The 15,050-nt window shown below is 39.3% G+C and overlaps 1 protein-coding gene across 7 annotated transcripts in view; it reads left to right on the top strand.

Moving 5' to 3' along the window:
- LOC125463953 (F-actin-uncapping protein LRRC16A-like) overlaps positions 1–15,050 on the top strand; it is a 397,615-nt gene that overhangs the window by 329,839 nt on the left and 52,726 nt on the right. For 5 of the 7 annotated variants that reach the window (XM_059653386.1, XM_059653380.1, XM_059653379.1 and 2 more), the window contains exon 30: positions 6,959–6,976. The exons of the other annotated variants lie outside the window; for them this stretch is intronic. In XM_059653386.1, coding sequence (XP_059509369.1) covers positions 6,959–6,976 — 18 coding nt within the window. The remainder of the gene's footprint in view (positions 1–6,958; positions 6,977–15,050) is intronic. 7 annotated transcript variants of the gene reach the window in all.

Here is a 15,050-nt window from a genome sequence, read left to right as displayed (position 1 = left end):
GCAGTTGGTACCCAAACATTTTGTTCAATAAATTGCTGTTTGAGATGTAGTGCATATATTTATACATATGGTTAGTTCACCTTTAATATGTGACAGCGTTTAAGTATTTTGTGCAGTAAAGACTTCCATTATTTAAAAAAACAATTTAAGAATGAAAGTAGTTTAGTTTGCAGACAAAAAAAGCATGATACTTGAGAACTGAATGAGTGAAAATTTATTGGACTTAACTATTGCGCTGTATCTCTCTTTCCCTCTCTCCAGCCCTGCCGTCTTATTATAAGCTTCTTTTTAAAAAAAAATCCAATCCCATGCAGCTTTTTTCCAGGCCCTAACCTGATGACAGATCACTACTGAATGATATATTTCCATTTAATAAACCTATTCACAAGATGGACAATAAGTTGTTCATTTTAAACAAGAATTAATACATCATAACCAAGCTAAGTTTTATACTTTTCAGAATAACTTTGTATTAGGACTATTCTGTTGATTAAATTCTCTACTTTATTGGGAGTTACCGTTTGAGGAGAATGATTTTATTCTTTGATGGTAGAATATTTTAAAGTATATCTCTGTTCCCTTGAAAAACGTTTCACATGCCAGTGCATTTGTCACGCCGTCATCGGTTTTGGTCAATTCTCAGGTTATAAGATAGCAATAGTAACTGAACAGACAGTAAACATATTAAATAACATGGTTTTCAGGAAGAGTCAATATTCTTAGGCTTCTGGTAACTCCCTAAATTAATTAAGGGCTACTGAATCATGGGTTATAATGAGACAGTGCAAGAAGGCAAGCCTCTACCTCAGCTGAAGCAGGGATTGAATTCCATGCTGTTAACATTGCTCTGAACCACACAATAGCTGTCTAGTCAGTTGAGTTTATCAGTGAAAAGTACTGTTCTTAGGTAATGTAAAATATTACTATGCATGTACTTGGTTTAATCTACCCAGTTCTGATCTTCACTCATGATGAGGGAGAATAAAGTGGATATGGTGAAGTGCAAAGAAACTACAGTGACCTGTGGAATTTTTCCATTTCTGAAGGTTGCAAGTGAGATGGCGAGAATAAGAAATAATTGACCCTGGAGAAATACTGGCACCCTTCTTGCCACCTGAACAATTGTTTGCTGGGCATTGGGAGGGACTTGCTTGACCCATCAACAATTATATGGTTAGTTAATGGCCACTTAAGGGTTTCAGCTCAATACCACCTTGATCAGCTGACTTCCTGGTGGGTGAGAAAGGTGTCTGGTTGGGAAACTGGAATGACCTGCCTGGCAGCTTGGTGGTGAGAGGCCTCCAATTTCTCCAATCTGGGTTTTCTTAATCACAATCCAAACCTACAACGTCAACTGCTTGGAAGGACAGCGGTAGTAGGAGCATGAAAACATTTCCATGTGCAAGTTTCTCTCCAAGCCAAATTCTGTTATTTTCACTTCATTGTCACTAGACCAAATTCCTGAACCTCCCTCATAGAGCTATAGGTGTACCTGTAACAGATGATTTAATAAGGCAGTTCATTTTTTTAGGGTAATTGGGGATGAGCAAGTGATATATTCTGTTATAAGAATAATTTTAAAAATTGAATGGTATAATTAGCTCATTTCATTGAGCATAGAAATTTAATACATGACCTAATTAAGCTGTTTAAAATATGAAAAGAATCTGATGGTGTAGACAGGAAGAAATAACATCTTCTCTGCTGGGAAGTTTGTGGGTAAGAAAAATTCTTCAAATTCAAGTTACTTCACTCAGACTATTTCAGGAAATATTTTTCAGGCAATGTTGGATGACTTGCTTCTTTTACCAATATTCCTATGCTCCTGTTAGTTTGGGTAGCTACGAGCCCTGAGCTATGGTGTACTTGAATTACTAAGATAGAGATGGATGGTATACAGTTGCAGAATACATGACTAGGTGAAATTTGCAGACCTCTTTGCTTTGTTTGTGTGTTTTCATCTAGACCAAGTCTTAACACATTGTCTTCAGATATCAGACTTCATGAGATGGGCTCTCCGGTTGTAAGCATTTTAGTAGATTTTACATTATGTTCCCTGTATGATTCTCCTAGCCTTCATTCCACAGTATTATCTTGGAGGTAGACTTTTGGTTTCAGTCAATGAACACCATTTGCTACATGTATTTCCAATGGTATTGATTTAGATAACACTGAATTAATTATGGTGAGAGAGATAAATATGTGTATATCACTGTAACCAGTTTTTAATAATGGAGTTTGTCCATTTGAGAATGAGTTTTTTTAACTGCTGTCCGACATAATCTTATGTGAAGTGGTCCATCACTCAAGATGTTTACAGTGCATTAAGCTAATGCTCACTTAAAAGAATAATCTCCTCTTGCAGTTAGCAAATACATCAATCATAATACCATGAAACTGATAGCATAACGAATTAAATGAGTTGTAGTAATAACTGTGACGTTAATGAAAAGTGCAGTAACAAGAAAACGTTTTGGCTGCACATTTCTGATTCTCATGCTGCACTAGTTCATGTTGGTCTTGGCATTTTGGATACAGCATTTATTGCAAAGTGTGATAGAAATGTTCTGTTCTGTAAGACCTATTTCAATGGTGTGAGCCTATGCCATGTGAATTAGGGTGGTCTCTGTATCACTCTATGGGAAGTGCTATGTTTGATGTTAAACATCCTCACAGTCGCTTGGCTGCAGACGAAAAACATGCTGTAAACTTCCTGATCACCTTCCAGTTATTATGTCAGTAGTGCTATTGTACAGATGCTAGATGGAGACAGGCTGATCATGGTTGTGTGAATTAAGAGACGCCTGAGCCTGCAGACTGTCTTCCACCCAGCCTAAATCAATTTCAATTCTGTAACTTTGAAATATGTAGTAACTAAACCAGTTTTAATTTTAATATGCTTGCAGTTCATTAATCATGTAATTTTCAAATAGTTTAATGCTTTTCACATTTCTTGATGAATGACTGGGGTAGCACAATATTTTATTGATGCCACTTACATTTATGTAACCCTAAGACTAAATGAAGGATATTAAGCAGTTAACATTTTTGATTTGTTCTTGTGATGTGACCACATCAGGCAAGGCCAGCGTTTAATGTCCACCCGCAATTACTGTTGAGAAGTTGATAGTGAGCTACCTCCATGAGCATTCCAAATGATATAGGTACTGTCTCACAGTGCTGTTATGAGGGATTTTCACCCAGTAATTGGAAGAATGATAACATACTTTCAAGCCAGGTTGGTATATGTCTTTCAGAGAAACTTGTGCTGGCTGTTTGTGCCTGCTACCCTTGTTTTTCTAGAAGGTACAGATTGTGGGTTTGTGAAATGCCTTTGAAGGAACCATGGAGTGTTGCAGCACTGCCTCATGTATTTGCTGCTACTATGCTACATGGTGGAGAGAATGAATGTTTATGGCTGTGGATAGGGTGACAGACAAATAAGTTGCTTTGTCCTGGGTATTTGCAAGCCTCTTGAGTGAGGCTGAAGCACTCATTACCTCCAAGTTGGGAGCATAGCACCACACTCCTGGTTTTGCCTTTAGATTATGGCTCTGGGGAATCAGGTGTTCAGTGACTCACTGCAGAATTCCTAGCCTCTGACCTATCTTTGTGACCATAATTTTAAAGCAATTCCTCACTTACTTTTGTACTTTTGATTTCTGAAGAATGAAATTTAAATGAAACGACAGATTTTTCATTGCAGCCAATGGAATAGGATGTGGGAGATGTGTCGTAAGAGGCAGGATATGCTGTTTTATAAACAAAAGTGATTTACGAAAATTGCTATGACACAGGGCTAGATAGCTACATATCTTGATAGATTCTTGAAATTTTTGAATCTAAATGACTATTACTGTAAATGGCCTTGTATATCTAGAAAGGTCTTTGGCCTGACGTACATACGTTGTTGTCATCTTGGTAACTATCAGTAAGTTTTCCTGAGATATCCCAAAAATTATCAGTTTTTAATAATTTGCAGAATTCATCTATGCAAAGTTTGTAGAGTGAAATTTGCCTAAAGGCAACAGAGCAGCATCAAACACTGGACTGCGCATTCACTAAGTTTAAGGTGGACAACTCTGCTGTGTACCGTGAGTAGACATTTTCCTGCACACTAAAGATTAGATGTAATCTGCTGGAAATGAGAATTATTAAAGGCTCAATGAGAGCAATTAGGCATCTGAGATTTTAATGAATGATGGAAACAGTGCATTTCCTTATTAGTGAGATTTAAAGATTGACAAACAAGAATGACAAATAAGATTGCGTAAATTAGATTGAGCTAAGTCCAGAAATAGAAATACAGACAGGGCAAGATTGGATTGTGAAAGTTAGGGAAAGACCAGAAAGAAACATGTGGAATACAAACATTTCAGAAGTTTTTTTAATGAAGAATTGACTACATACAAAATGAGACACCATCTTAAATTGTTCAAATTTTTCACCAGCAAGGTTGATTCACCACGTAATAACAATTATCATCTTGTTAAGTTTGAGCCCTTACTTCTTGCAGCAAGTTTAATGGGCAACTTGTATGAAAATGCAGCAAGTTCTTTAAGAATATTGAGGAGGTGATAAAGCTTGCAATTTGAAACTAGGGAGAATGTGGTACAGCAGTAATGTTACTGGACTAGAAATCCAGAGACTCAGGCCAATGCTGTGAGGGCATGGGTTCACATTCCACTATGGCAGTTGATAGAACTAAAATTCAGTCAATAAACTTAGTCTTAGAAATGGTGGCTATGACAACAATCACCACTTGTTATTAAAAATTTATTTGGTTCACTGTTGTTTCTGCAGGGAGGAAAATCTGCTTTCCTTACCTGGTCTGGCCTACAATAAGGCACCATACCCCCACAGTATAATTCTTAACTGCCCTCCCTGAATTGCCTTGCAGTTCAAAGATAATTAGAGATACACAACAAATGCTAGCCTTGGCAGTAATGTTCACATTGCATGAAATAATGAAGTACTCAAGAAGTGTGGTTTTTTTATTCGAATAATCTTGCTGATCATTTCCGCAGGTTTAGAAAATTTAGTTCTTGGATTACTCAGTTCAAGATATTAAAATATTTGACAAGGTCACTTGATTGTTATTCAGTAGTGATTTCAAAATTGTATCTGAAAATATTGCAGATCATAGGATGCTTGAAATATATGCTTGTCACTTGAATTAAATCAATTTGTGAAGTTTGTTTTGTCATTAGTCCAAATTAAGACAACTTATAGAACAGCACAGCACAGGTCCTTTGGCTGACGATGTTGTGCTGACCTATTATCCTACTAAGATCAAACTACCCTGCATACCCTACATTTTACTATCCTCCATATGCCCATTGAAGAGTCGCTTAAAAGTCTCTAAAGTATCTGACTCTACCACCACTGCCAGCAGCACATTCCACATGCCCACCACACTCTGTAAAGAACCTACCTCTGACATCTCCCCTGTACCTTCCTCCAATCACCGTAAAATTATGCCCCCTCGTGATAGTCATTTCTGCCCTGAGAACAAGTCAAAAGGTCTGTGACTATCCACTCTCTCTGTACCTCTCATCATCTTGTACACCTCAATCAAGTCACCTCTCATTCTTCTTCGCTCCAATGAAAAAAGCCCTAGCTTTCTCAACAGTTCCTCTTAAGACCTGCCCTGCAGTCCAGGCAGCATCCTGGTAAATCTGCTCTGCACCCTCTCTAAAGCTTCCGCATCTTTCCTATAATGAGGTGACTGTAACTGAACACAATATTCCAAGTATGGTCTAACCAGAGTTTTATAGAACTGCAGCGTAACCTCACGACTCTTAAACTCAGTTCCCCTGCCAATGAAAGCTCACACACCATATGCCTTCTTTACAGCCCTATCAACTTGGGTAGCAACTTTGAGGGATCTATGGATGTGGACCCCCAAGATTCCTCTGTTCCTCCACACTGCCGAGAATCCTGCCATTAAATCTGTATTGTACATTTAAATTAGGCCTTCCAAAATGAATCACTTCACACTTTCCTGGGTTAAATTCCATCTGCCATTTCTTTGCCCAGCTCTGCATCCTGTCATTCTTGTTTGGCAATTACTGTATGTTACACTTCATTTTTTAAGTTTTTCATCTAACTGACCTGTCATGACTAAGATGGTAGTGTTGTGGTAATGACATTGGACTGATAATACAGAACCTCAGACTAATGTTCTACGGACATGGTTTCAAATCCCACCCCTATGTCAGGTGGTGAAATTTGAATTCAATGAAAAAAATCTGGCCTTATGGCAATGAGTACAACGTGCATGGAATTGCAGTTCAGTTGAATCTCTGTACTGACTCATTGTGGAAGGGAATGGGTTCAATTCTGGAGCTTCGTCTACTCACTGAGGAAGCCCTTGTCATGTTGACTATAATTTCAGTTTTGCTGAACACAATGTTTCATGATATATTTTTTCATTTGGGTACTAAAAGGAGCTGGAATGCTTACAAGAAGCATGATTTAATTAATGTCTCTACTATGAGCTCCTATCTCGCACACAGCCACTCACCAACCCATATGCCATGTACTCTCATCCAGTGGCCTCATCAATTAGTTTTGAATGACACCAGTAAGTTTAAGCCCTCATCCTCTTGTGAAGGGAAGTGACCAAGCTGAATATTTAATTTAGAAACTGCATTTATATGCTAATATTTCCATCAGCTCTTCAATGCCTGATGCAGAGCATAGTTTGTTAAATTTATTGGTCATATCAAATATTGCTGAAATGTATTGAAAATTTCTTTGGCCTAAATCTGGTTAACAGATAAACCTACTTTATAAATTGTTGCTGTCTGTGCATTTCTGATTCACTAAGCTTTGTATATTCAAAATAACAATCTGCAGTATATTTTCTTTTGTATGGTTATACCTTCTCTCTGAAATGCAAACCATTTTCACCATATCTTCTTCTATTTTCTGATTTCTCCTTTGCTGCATGGAGACTCTCTGCTGTACCAGTGTAAGTATCCCACTGTAGTCTTTTGTTGGGTACTTGGTTTGCCTTCGTTGCTTTGTTTGGTTTTGTGTTGTATGGCAGTCCCATGGGAGAAGTCAGAGTTGTGCTTTAATTTTGTTTGAATATGTGCTTGAATGAAAAAGAATATTTTATATAATGCGTTTAGTCTGCTTGAAGTGATTACTGAAGCTTATTTTTGTGCATTTAACAACTGCGTTGAGAAACAAAGGATGATTGCATTTTTAAAGTCTGCTTTATGTTCAATTTTTTTGCATCGTTTTTGACAAAACTCTCTCAAGACTGGTTCCATGAGTGAAGAAGTCACCTTTTCCTGTAATCAGGCAATCTCTTAAACTGGTTTAAAGAATTAAAGACCTGTATTTTTATACCTTGATGTCTTCAGTACACCCTAAAGTTCTTCAAAGCCAGTGATATACTTTTGAATCAAGGTAGCCAAGTTGCATACAGCAAGCTCCTCCAACCAGCAATGAGTGTTTATTTTAGGTGTTGATTATCCCCAAAGTGAATCATTCCCCCAGTACTGCACTAGGGAATCAGTCTAAATGTCAACTTCTTGAAGACACTACCTTCTGACTGAGAGCCAAGACTGCTACCATCAAATCTAAACCTTGAGTGGGAATTTACCTAGCTTGTTTCTACTTGTCATTCAACACTTAAGCACATCTGTAAGCTTACGTTCTCATCCTCTTGTGGATGGAAGTGACCAAGCTGAATATTTAATTTGGAAACTGAATTTACATGCATTCATTGGACTCATTTCTGGAGGTTTGATCACACTGACTCTCATAACACTCTCCCACCCATAGGTACCTTGGACTTATTGTACATAACTAGAGCCACAAAGGCACTCATTTTTTGAATAGTTCTGAACATTGGAAAATAAAACTGTTTCTTGTTTGCCTTAGTTAACTTTAAGGCCTGTTTTGTGATTTTTCTCATCTCATTCACAAACCTGATCTCAAATTTCATCATATTATTGTACCACAGTTTTCTGCCATAATTGCCATGAGAAGGCTAAGAATAGACAACAGAGGAGTTTTCCAGTGATTTAATGTTACATACTTCAATGCAAGAAATTTTAAAATAAAGCAGATGTGCTGAAACAGATAGCTCTTTAAAATATTATATCATTAGCTACTACTGAAACATAGTTTAAGGGTAGAAATAGTATCTGATATTCCAAGTTACAAGAGTTTCAGAGTGAATAGAGAGGGCAAGGAAAAGGAGAGGGTACTGTAGAATTTGGTAAAGAAATAACCTCAGCTATGAGAGAGGATGCTATACTAGGCACGTCAGAGATGGCTATATGGGTTGAACTGAGGAGCATAGAAGAGGTGATTACACTGCTAGGGATCTCCAAACATCTCAAATAGCTACTGGGAGACAGAAGCAGAAAAATTTAACAAATTTCTCGAAGTGCAAAAAATTACTCGGGACTGTTAGGATAAGCAAGGCAAGAAATATTGAAACAAAAGAACCAGGAACAGGAGTAGGCCATCTGACCCTTTGAGCACACGCTGCCATTCAATAAGATCAGGGCTGATCTTTTCTTGGCATCAGCTTCACTTACACATCCTCTCACCATAACCCTTAATTCCTTTAGTGTTCAAAAAATTAACTATCTTAGCTTCAAAAACATTCAATGAGGAAGCCTTAACTGCTTCACCGGGCAGGGAATTCCACAGATTGTCAACCCTTTGGGTGAAGAAGTTCCCCTCAATTCACTCCTAAATCTGCTCCCCCTAATTTTGAGGCTATGCCCTTTTGATTTAGTTTCACCTGACATTGGAAACATCCTCCGTCCTCTGTAAGATCCCCCCTCATTCTTCTAAATTCCAATGAATATAATCCCAGTCTACTCTTTGTCTCTGCTCATAAACCAATCCTCTCAACTCCGCAATCAACCTAGTGAGTCTCCTCTGCACCCCCGTAGTGCCTGTGCATCTTTTATAAAGTAAGGAGACCAAAACCGCACGCAGCACTCCAGGTGTGGACTCACCTACACCCTATATAGCTGCTTTTAAACTCAATCTCTCACGCACTGAAGGACAAAATTCCATTTGCTACCTTAATTACCTGTTATATCTGCCAACCAACCATCTGCGATTCATGCTCAAGGGCACCTAGGTCCTCTGCACAGCAGCATGCTGCAGTTTTTTACTGTTCAAGCAATAGTCCCTTTCACTGTTATTCCTACCAAAGTGGATGACTTCACATTGATCAACATTGTACTCCATCTGCCAGTCCTTTGCCTACTTACTGAAACCATCTATATCCCTCTGCAAACGTTTAGACTCTTCTGCTACACTTGGATCTACCACTCATCTTCATGTCATCTGCAAACTTTGACACACAACACATGGTCCCCAACTCCAAACCGTTTGTGTAAATTGTAAACAGTTGTAGCCCCAACACTGATTCCTAAGGCACACCACTAGTCACTGATTGCCAACCAGTAAATTTATCTCCACTCTTTGCTTCCTGTTAGTTAACCAATCCTCTATCCATGCTAATACATTGCCTGTAATACCACGAGCCTCTGGCTTATGTAGCAGCCTTTTGTGTGGCACATTGTCAAATGCCTTTTGGAAATCTAGATACATCACATCTACTGGGTTCTTGTTGTCCAGTACGTCTGTAATGTCTTCATTGAATTCCAGTAAATTAGTTAACTATGACCTGCCCTTCATAAACCCATACACTGTGTGCCCAATGGGACGATTTCTATGTGGATGTCTTGCTATTTCTTCCTTGATAGAGTCAAACGTTTTGCCCACTACAGAACTGAAGCTAACTGGCCTATAATTTCCCATCTTTTATCTACCTTTTGTTTTCAACAGTGGAGTCACATTTGCTGTTTTCCAATCTGCTGGAACTGCCCCAGACCCCAGTAAATTTTTAGTGCATTTACTATTTCTCCTGCCATCTCTTAGTACCAAGCTCTGATTTTCCAGTCCTCTCTGATTGCAGCCACAGTGCCAGAGCACTGGAGAATTACTAATGCTGTGTGAGTGTTTAAAATATGGTGGGGATATCCTGAGTAATTAAAGCTAGTCTAACTTCTGTGGTTTGCAAGCCTGTAAAACATTTTCTGAGGAGCAATGTAATTCCTCATTTAGAAGGGCATAGATTAATCAAGGACAGTCAGTGTGCATTTGTTCAGGGAAGGCTATGTTTGACAAGTTTGATTGAATTTTTCTTGAACAGGTAGCAAGAAGGTATGTGACAGAGGCCCATTTGATGATGTTGACGTGGAATTTTAGCATGAGATTTGACAACGCCCTTCATAGTAGACTGGTTATAACAGTTTGTGGAATCCAAGAACAAGCTAGATCTGAACTAGTTTAGCATATGAAAGCAAAAGATGATAGAAGGCTTTTTTTGTGTGATTTAGCAGAAATCTATGACAGGTTATTCTCTACATTCCTTTGCCTAGAGAAGCAGTTGAGGCTGACTCTTTGTTTTTAAGGCAAAGATCGATTTTTGAACAGTAAAGGAATTAAGGTTATGGTGAGTGGGCGGGTAAGTGGAGTTGAGTCTCAAAAAGATCAACTATGGTCTTATTGAATCGTAGAGCAGGCTCATTGGGCTAGGTAGCCTCCCTCAATTTCTCATGCACTTTGTGATATCAATGATTTAAGCTTAGAGTTAAGGACATGATTAAGAAGTTGTAAATTATATCAAAATTTGCCATTACTTGATAATGAGGAAGAGAACTGTAGGATGCAGGAAGACGTATAATGGCCTAGCCAGGTGGACAAAAGTGGCTAGTGGAATTCAATCCAAAGTAGTATGAGATGATGCATTTAGGAGGAACAAAGGAATGGAATGTCGGTATGTAGTAGGATGCTGAAATGTGTGGGAGAGCAAAGGGTCATTGATACCCTTAAAGGAAGCAGGGCAAGTAAATAGGGGAACAGTGCACTGCCTTTATTAGTCAAGGCAAAGAATATAAAACCAAGGAAGTTATGCTTGAATTAATCAAAACAGGAGGGTACAATTCTTTAAAGGAAGGATGAGATGACATTAGAGACAGTACAAAGGAGATTTACAGGAATATCACCAGGAATGGAAATGCTTAACTATAAGTAAAAATTGGATAGGTTAGTTTGAAGTTCAGCTTGAAGTATTAACCCCATTCCTTTCTCTAAAGATACTTCCAGAAGTATTGAGTTTCTCCAATATCTTCAGTTTTGGATAGGTTGGGACTGCATTCTTTAGAGCGCAGGAGGCTGAGGGAGATTTAGTTGTTGAGTATAAACTTAAGAGGGGCTTGGATAGTGTGTATACCAAAGGGGTAAATAATCATGGGGCATGGACTCGAAGCAAGTGGCAGAGGACATGAAGAATGGTGAGAGCCCTAAAGTGAAAGCCTGAAAGAGTGATAGAGGCAAGAAACCCTTACCATTTTGAAAAGGATTTGTACTTTGCAAGGCTATGAAGAAAACATTTGGGAAGTGAGACTAGCTGACTTTTGCAGAAATGGAACAGACATGTCAGACCAAATGAAATCCCTCTTATGCTCTAACCATTCTGTCATTCTGTGAGCACTTGAAGCACCCTAACTTACACTGCCAAGAGCCAAATTGTGGGATTCAGCTGGGTGACTCTGTATTGAGCAGCGCAGACATGGGCTGACTGGTCCATCCTTTGACATAAATTTTCTGAGTTTTGAAGGACCTGTTGATTACCTTTGGGTTCTTAGAAAGACATTCCCGTCTACATTGGGATTGTGTACACTTGTATCTAAAGCTGAATTTTATTCAAAGGTTAAATCATGTACTTGCATTGGAAATAGAACGTTGGTGCATCAAATCTCATAGCATCGTATCATTAATAATGCACACTTATAGGTGTTCATTAATTCAAATCCCTACAGAAGACAATTAGTAAAATGAGATACATCAAAAGTCGATAATTTAAAGTTTTTCATTGGTCTCAAAAAGACATCATTTAAATCAAGATGCACCTGTAGCTCTGTTAAATGTGCTTTTGAGCAGCAATTCTCCAGTTTGGTCAGGACTCCAGTTGCAGTAGTTTTGCTGTGTTTGTTTGACCCTGTAATGTTCCACACTTTCATAAGGTAAATATTAGCAGCTTTCCAAAATAGCTGCATTAATTGCCTCAGTATTTATTTATTTTCATGGGAATCTCATGCACATAATCTATAATTTTGAGGAATAGAGCAACCTCTTACTTGTAATCTTGCTTCAGACTCTCCAATTTACTGCTCTTGTCCTCTAACTGCACAAGTGTTAAATCGTTGCTTTCATAATAATACCCATGTATTCCCCCATTTTCATACAACTAGTTGTTCATTTTAATGTAGCAACAGTGGCTTGCTGGGCTGTGACATTTTTATATCAAAAGTGACTGCTGCAAAGTCTGTGAATGAGTCATAAAATGATGGTGTGAAAAGAAATACCACAACTGTATCCATGGGCTCTGTTGTGGCCAGCCTAAATTCTTTTACATTTTCAGTAACCAGATGACCAATTTGTGACATAATTTGTATACCCTCAAGACTGCAACACACAAAACTACTGTCAACTCATTAGGTTTGGATTGTCCTAATTTGACTTTGCAAGCAACCTCCATTTATAAGAAATTTAGGATAGATATTAACAGGAATAATTTATCTTTTCTGTTAATATTATGATTCCTGTTGATGGTAAAACTAGACAAGTCAGATTCCACAGTGAAACCTGACTTGGGAGGTGCGGTAGTGGTATGGCACTGACTTTAACATAGCCGAGGCCAGGCACCAACTCTCTGACACCACCTTCGACCGTCCCATAACCATGACTGCACCCCTGACAACCAAAACATCATCTCTCAAAACAGTCACAATCTCCTCGCCTCCCATGACCTCCCGCCACAGCCTCCAACCTCATCGTTCCCCAAACTTGCATCACCTGTTTCTGCCTCCTTCCCAAAATTCACAAACTTGACTGCCCTGGCCAATCCGTTGTCTCTGTCTGTTCCTGCTGCACTGACGGTATGTCCGCCTACTGTGGCTCTGTTTTCTCCCCCCGGTCCATGAACTCCCACCTCTGTCTGGGACACAACCCACACCCTCCACCTCCTACAGGGCTTCCAATTTCCTGGTCTCCAACACCTCATCTTCACTATCGACATCCAATCCCTGTACACCAACATCCCCCTTGCGGATGGCCTAAAAGCCCTCTGCTTCTTCCTCTCCCACAGGCCCAACCAGTCTCCCTCCTCCAACATCTTCATCTGCTTAACCCGAACGTTTCCTTATCCTTAACAACTTCTCCTTTAACTCCTTCACTTCCTACAGACTAAGCGGGTGGCTGTGGGGGCCTGCACGGGCCCAATCTATGCCTGCCTCTTTGTAGGATACGTGGAACAATCCCTGTGCTGCTGCTACACTGGCACTATCCTTCACCTCTTCCTCTGCTACATCGATGGCTCAGATTTTGGTAGATGTGAGAAGCAGGGGAATTGGCCATCGGAATCTTTTGATTTCCTGGGCAATTCTAAAGGAGTCTACTGCATCTGGAACTCCCTATGGTTCCTGATGTGAAACTCCAGTCACTGCTGCTCCAGTGACTATCTGGCCATCAGAATATCTGGACCAATGATACTATATTTTAGATCTTCTTCACGATGCAGATCTAAAGATCAGCCTCTCTTCCCTTCGGCATAAAACATTTTGTTTGGTCATTTTTGATCTCTTTGAAGAAGATCCAGGAATCAATGGAGTGAAATGGTGATTTACAGAAGTTCATTCTATAAGACAATTTATGAACCCCCCCTCCCACTCCCTGGGTGATATGCCCATCCTAGGCTGTCTCCTGTGTCTCAATGATGCCACCCACAAACTGGAGGAGCAGCACCTCATATTCCATCTTGAGACCCTACAGCCCAAAGGCCTAAATGTGGATATTACCAGTTTCTGAATCTCCCCACCCCGATCTCATCCCATGACCAGCCCTCCCTCTTATCCCTGCCTCCTTGACCTGACACAACCTGTCCATGTTCTCTGCCACCTATCCGCTCCACCCACCTCACTTACCAATCCCAACCACTGCCTATCTGCAATCACTTATCACCATCCCACCTACCTTCCCCAGCTCCGCCGCTCCTCTTTCAATTTATTGCTGAGCTCGCTTCCCCCATTTCTGAAAAAGGGTCCCAACCTGAAATGTCAACTTTCCTGCTCCTCTGATGTGTCTGGCCTGCTATGCTTCTTCAGCTCCACACAGTTATCTCTGACTCCAGCATCGGCAACTCTTACTATCTCTTATGAAAAAAGACTGGATAGTTAGTACAGTTTTACATTTTAAATGTTATATTTAAAATCAGGTTTGTTGCAAAGTAACCTGGGTTTATAAACATTAAACTACAACCTTAGCTGCTTTAATTAATTGTTTACTACTTTATCAATATTCTTGCATGGTTCTGCACTGAGGGCAGGTGAATTGTTTGCCCTATACATTATTCTCACTAGTCTCAGACTTCATCTTACCTAGGACAGAATTTAGTTATGAAGAAAGGCTTGAAACTTTAGGGTATATTTAAAATGATCCGTCTAAATCTACTTTATTGTATGCGATTTGTTTTGTTCAATGCATGTTGCTTTTTTAAGCACAGTCATGCATGTACACTGCTTCAAAAGCAACAACTTTTGAAGTAACCTGCACGGTATCATCTTGACAGTTGTACGGTGGGACAGACATACACAAAACTGAGAGATTATTGCTTACGTGTCAGCTTTTACTAACATCAAATTTATTGTCACAAATCATACCTTTTTTTTCCATAAATTTGCATGCAAATATTCAGCTATTGATTAGTGTCGTATTAAGGGATTACTCTGCTATCTCGGATGCTATCTCTTGGAACAGATTGAGACTGTCATCTCTGGCTGAAGGTCATTTGGCATTCAAGGAAGAACAGGCTAATATGTCTAATGATTTTTCCTGGTAATTTATTCCACAAACTGTAATACCCTGACCATCCTTATTTGTGAGCACTGGGAGTAGGAAATTCCTTACTAAAAACCATCCTTTTTAAAGCCTTTAAAAAC

The sequence above is a fragment of the Stegostoma tigrinum genome, chromosome 2 (assembly GCF_030684315.1).
Source record: "Stegostoma tigrinum isolate sSteTig4 chromosome 2, sSteTig4.hap1, whole genome shotgun sequence".
Taxonomy (NCBI): Eukaryota; Metazoa; Chordata; class Chondrichthyes; order Orectolobiformes; family Stegostomatidae; genus Stegostoma; species Stegostoma tigrinum.
The sequence above is the reverse complement of the archived record's forward strand: the minus strand, read 5'-3'. Positions and strand labels throughout refer to the sequence as shown.